Source organism: Cryptosporidium hominis (genome assembly GCF_000006425.1).
Source record: "Cryptosporidium hominis TU502 chromosome 7 CHRO017004, whole genome shotgun sequence".
Lineage (NCBI taxonomy): Eukaryota > Apicomplexa > Conoidasida > Eucoccidiorida > Cryptosporidiidae > Cryptosporidium > Cryptosporidium hominis.
The window spans coordinates 597-6,097 of NW_667056.1; the positions used below are offsets into that span (position 1 = coordinate 597).

General features: G+C 28.3%; 4 protein-coding genes across 4 annotated transcripts; all 4 read right to left on the reverse strand.

Annotated features, from left to right (window-relative positions):
* Positions 1–216: 216 nt before the first annotated feature.
* Positions 217–684, reverse strand: Chro.70029 (methyltransferase). Its single annotated transcript, XM_660599.1, has 1 exon — positions 217–684. One exon carries the CDS (start codon positions 682–684, stop codon positions 217–219), a length of 468 nt encoding a protein of 155 aa, XP_665691.1.
* A 2,252-nt stretch (positions 685–2,936) lies between these two features.
* Positions 2,937–3,377, reverse strand: Chro.70030 (hypothetical protein). Its single annotated transcript, XM_660600.1, has 1 exon — positions 2,937–3,377. One exon carries the CDS (start codon positions 3,375–3,377, stop codon positions 2,937–2,939), a length of 441 nt encoding a protein of 146 aa, XP_665692.1.
* Positions 3,378–4,190: 813 nt separating this feature from the next.
* Chro.70031 (hypothetical protein) lies at positions 4,191–4,325 on the reverse strand. Its single annotated transcript, XM_660601.1, has 1 exon — positions 4,191–4,325. The coding sequence occupies one exon, from the start codon at positions 4,323–4,325 to the stop codon at positions 4,191–4,193; it is 135 nt and encodes a 44-aa protein (XP_665693.1).
* Positions 4,326–4,544: 219 nt separating this feature from the next.
* Chro.70032 (hypothetical protein) lies at positions 4,545–5,102 on the reverse strand. Its single annotated transcript, XM_660602.1, has 1 exon — positions 4,545–5,102. One exon carries the CDS (start codon positions 5,100–5,102, stop codon positions 4,545–4,547), a length of 558 nt encoding a protein of 185 aa, XP_665694.1.
* Positions 5,103–5,501: the final 399 nt, after the last annotated feature.

A 5,501-nucleotide genomic window follows, 5' to 3' on the forward strand; every position in this document is an offset into this window, starting at 1 on the left:
CTCTCAAACAACGTCTTATAGGTATCCATCACCTTAACTGCCCAAACATAATAGTCATATACATCAGTTACTATATAAATCAATCCTCCCTCTTGTAATAAGTACCAATACAAAGGAACAATTGAGTAACTAATGCAGTGAAAAAAAGGAATTAAGAGTTAAGTTAAAATATATATATGTATATATTTAATATTAAAACTACCAAAAGGTCCAAACTTACCTCACAATTCTTCTTCTCCAGTTTCTTTTTTTGAAATGTGGATCTGGGAAACAAATAAAAATCATTTCTAACTGATGTTTTGTAATGTAATTTGGTAAATATTTCATTGCATTCGTTTTAACTACACTAATATTCTTTCCAGTACCATTTTGTTGCATTGAAAGTATTCTTTCCCCTACGTAATTAGTTACTTTCTCTCTAATCTCTAACCCTAATGCAAGTTTGTCTTTAAAATTTTCGCTCAACCAAACTAGTAATCCTCCATATCCACATCCAATATCTAATATCTTTAAATGTTTCGAAATTGCTGCACTTTTTTCACTTGAAATTTTGTTTTCACTGTATTTTATGGGGTACTTCTTAGTATTTAGATGAAGCTCCTTTTTAAATCCTTCCTTATCAGAATAATAATTTGGATAATGTAATTCCCAGTCAATGTAATCTGGACTTAATGGATGTATCATAAAATTATCAGCTAATGGATTACAGTGCTACAAATGTAATTATTTGGTTCATTTTTGATCATTTTAATTAGTCTTTAATATACAATAAACTTACTGCTCGTTGTCTATAATACTTTTTTTGAGGATGTTTAATTACTTGATCATTTTCGTGGTCTTGCATAATTAAAATACAAATTGATTTCCTTTCTATTTCAACTTTTTTTTTGTATTCAATAGTAGTCTTTGTAACTTGTAATATCCTATAAAAATTAACACTTAAAAATATTCTAATTTGTGTTTAATAAATTTATGAACTTTTCTTTAAAAGAATTTTTTTTCTTTATTTCAACCTATTCGATACCGTCTATACCGGTAATGATAAACAATTACCGGTGTGCAAAAGAGATCTAAAAATGAAAAAAATAATCTTTCTGAATAAACAGTAGATTTATTTTAGTATAAATATCTTTCATTTACCAATTAACTTATCTTTTGTCCCACTATTCATAAATTCAAGTAGTAAATCCATTTTACCAAGCTTTTTTAATTCTCAAATTGACCTTTATGATTTGGCGCCACTACTTTTTTGACTTAATATCAGTAATACTTGGAGTTTAAGAAAAAATGACATCTTTTAGTACTTCTCTTCAAGACTGTGAGAATGAGACTCTCTTAAACTTAAATCATTCTTTTGAAATAATTATGGATTGCAAATTTAATGAGAAGGATAACCTGCTCTATACTTCTCATGTTGATGGTAAAATCTTCGGGTATGTTTCCAAATGATGAACAAGAACACAATCTAAGATAATTAATTTTACTATTTTAGGTTTGAATTTGACTTTCATGAAAATAAACTTAATTCCGCAGCAAAATTGTTTGGAAAAAAAGGATCCTGTAGAAATGTTGAATTTATGAATGGTAAGTTTAAATTAATTATTTAAAACATAATTAAACAAGAATTAGATAATATTGTTGCAACATACAATACTGGAGAAACTATTCTATTGGACAAATCAGGAAAAGCTATTTGGAGAACCTCTAAAAGGTAAGTAATCTTAATAAACATTTTAATTTTCATAACATTTTTTAGTGGAGTTGGGATTAATGCAGTTGCTTGTTTAAGTAATAATATTATTGCCACAGGGGATGATGAGGGATTCATTGAGGTAAGACTTTCTTACAATTTTAGTATAATAAATTACTTACATGATTATTTAGATGTGGGATGTTAGAGATAAAAGTAACAAATCATTTTCAAAGTTTAGAGATTACGAAGACTGTATTAATGGTTAGTTAATACAAAAAAAAATGAAAAATGAGATATTGATTTTTTAAAAAAATTAATCCTAGATATTTATAATATTGAAGAAAAAAACTCTTTAATTATTATTTCTGGTGATACTTTGGGTGTATATGACACTAAAAGTATCACCAGTAAGAAAAACAAAGATCATCTTCTTTCATTGTCTGATCCTCAGGAAGAAAATATATTATGTTCCAAAGCTATTCGTGTAAGTTCAGATAATTCATATTGTTTTCATTTTTTAAAATAGCATCAACCAATAAATTATTTTAGAACAATTCAAAAATTGTATGTGGAACGGATGAAGGAAATCTATTATTTTTTTCTTGGGATAACTTCGGAGATTGCACTGATCGTATGTTAATCCCATTTGTTGATGGGTTTGAAAATGATAACAGTGTAGAACATATACAAATATATCAAGACCAGTTTGCCATTATTTCAACTAGTGATGGAATATTAAAAGTAGTTGAATTCTTTCCAAACGAGATACTCGGTAAGTTTTAGAATTCCTCAACGATTGAAGGTTCGAGAAAGACTGTTTGAACTTTTTTTGTTTATATCTGAAATTTATTCCATTTATTTTAGGTACACTCACATTAAATTCTCGAAGTAAATCAGAAAATATTAATATTGAATGCTCAAAAACAACAATTTCAAATTCAAATAATTTCATCAGTAAGTTATAAATATCTTCAAATCAATTTTTTCTTTTATTGCATCTTTTAGTTCATTCTCATGGAGTTAATCTTGATTTCTATAATTTAAGTATGGTAGATGACATAATTACCAAAGGTTCATCTTCCAACACTTCAAGTAAAAAAAAGAGAAAAAAGTCAACAATTCACAATGATTTCTTCCAGGACCTTTAGTTTAAAATATATTTAATTTATATTTTTTCATTCATAAATTTGTAATCTTATTCCCGAAATTTCTTTTCAAAAACAAATTCTATTTGTTTATTTATTTACTCATGAATGAGCTCTTCTGGTGATTCTTCCAAATATCTCATTCCCTTACTATAAGTTACTGGAACATAAACATTAGGTTCAGATTTTGTAACTGGCACATACATTTGTGGTGGGGAAGGGTTTCCTTTTGCATAACCAACTGGAACATATCTCATTTGCTGTTTTTGAGGTACTACATAGGTGCTTTTTTCTGGAACTGTATACATTACTTTCTTATAGCTCTTTGCTGGTACATATTGTACCTTTTGCATATATACTGGCTCATATACAGTATTGTATTGGCCTTTTCCATACAATCTTCTTAGGTTAGTTTCCTCATTTGGAATGTTTGTTTCATTTATTGAATTTTCGATCGAAATATTTTCTCTTTCCTCACAACTTATTAATCCAATAAGTAAACCAACAATAATAAATATTAACCTCATATTTCCTATCATTTCTTATTAAATTTGAAAAAAAAAAAAACAATATTTTATTCTTACAAAGTTCTAATTGAAAAACCTTAATTATTCTCAGAATTACCATCCATGCAAATCATGTACTATTGCCACAATAATCATTACGTAATTAATATTTTTTTTTGACACGTGGCATCCACATGAAATTGCATGTATAACGCATTTGCATGTATTTAAAAGAATTACATGCAAGTCAGTATTGGTGTTTAGGAATAAAAAAAAATCAATAGACAGAATAAGATTTTATTGAATTAAAATAGCATATTGGAATTAACAGATTATTAATTATTGCTTAAATTGCAATTTTGTAATAGAACTTATTAGTAATCCTTAAAAATAGAGCTTTAACGATAATATTAAAACAATCACTTTTGTAGATTTTTACAAACTTTTTCGATAGAGGAGCTCAGATTTGTGAATGATAGCTTGCAAGCTTCTAAAGTCTTTTCAATTTCAATTTGTTGCGATTCCATAACTAAAGAAAAAATTGATGTTAAAAATTCACGATATAATTTATTCGAAAACGCTTTAACCTTACCTGTGAGCCTTGAATTAATCGTAGAGACATCCTGATGTAAAACTTTCAAAAGTTTTAGTCTTTCCAATACAAATGGTAGTGCTGCGCCGGTACATTTCCATTTCTGAATGATATCATAAAGTTTGGTAATTTGTGTAGAGTCAGTTTCATTAAACAAAGAATCATTAAGGTCCTTTCTCTTCTTGTTAAGTTGTTCAATCGATGTGGATAATGCCTAAAAGAACATCATTTATTAAATTTAATTAGGAATAAATTCATTTGCTTCTTTGATTATTAAGATCAAAACCTACCTGCACTCTTCTAAAAATTCCTTCTAGTCTATTTGTATCTAGGAGTGAAAGTCTTTGGGAAATGTTGTGTATTGCACTTTGAATATCAGAATACGGCATTTCCGAAAGCCGGTCGACACCTATTCTTGACTCCACTTCATAAACCCTTCTCTCCAGCTCTAATAGATTTTTCAAATCAAGAACGCTTTCCGGATTATCTTTCACGCATTCAATAGATATCTCTATTTCCTGTTCTTTATCTTCAACTCCCTCTCCTGAGGTGCTTTTACCTACACCATTTATATACTGAAAAAAAAGTTGTGTTTTTTGCTTTGATTATCAAATTAAACCTACGTTTGAAAGCTCATCAAGTAAATCTTTTGTTGTAAAGCTTTGCTGTTTTAGTGTATCTAAGGAACTCATTGAGTTCTCTAATGACTTTTGTTTATCAATCAGACTATTTAAGTTGTTCTTAATATCTTCAATATCGGATAATAGCGATGTTGAGTCATTCAAAAGTGCAACATTAAAACTTTTACTCAATTCATGTTCCCCCTTCTTAATAGTCTCATAAGCTTTTACAGTATTTTCTATTTCAGAAATCTCAGATTTTATACGAACCAATGAACCATTCACATCTTCACTGCTCAGCGTGGTTCCCTTTAATCTATTTAATTTAATATTCTCATCAGTAGATAAAGCTTTAATTAATTTTAAATAGTCTGTTTTCACTAATTCTCCATTAATCATCTGTTCATTACTTTGTACTATTCTTCTATATGATTTCAATATGGAAGAATTATCATTTGAAAGAGAATTCTCATCGTTTTGAGACTCTTGTTCGTTCCTATTCTCCGGATCATATTCAAATACGGTATCCTCTGTGCCCCTTATCATTTTGTGTGCAGCAATTATAGATCAAATTATAGACAAATCCTTTAATCAAAAGCTCAAAATAACTATCTCAAACAATCATCTGCCTTCCAAGAACTATTTTGATTTAATCTTTATTTATACCTCTTATTTCTTTGCCCCTATTATGCAATTTTTTTTTTAAAAAATCAAAAACAAAAAAAAAATAAATCCAATTTCCCGCCCAAAATTATAATTACGTTCAAGCCTTTCCAATTTAATATAAAGCTAAATTTGTTTGTTCAAAGGTGAAACTGTGATGTAAAATATTTTATTCTCTGGAAATGCTTCTAAGAGTTTTGTTTCTCGTTGTTTTCCTTACTTGCTTATACGATCTTAGGGTTTTTTCTGCTCATTCATATACGCTCTATCGTAATTCACGAG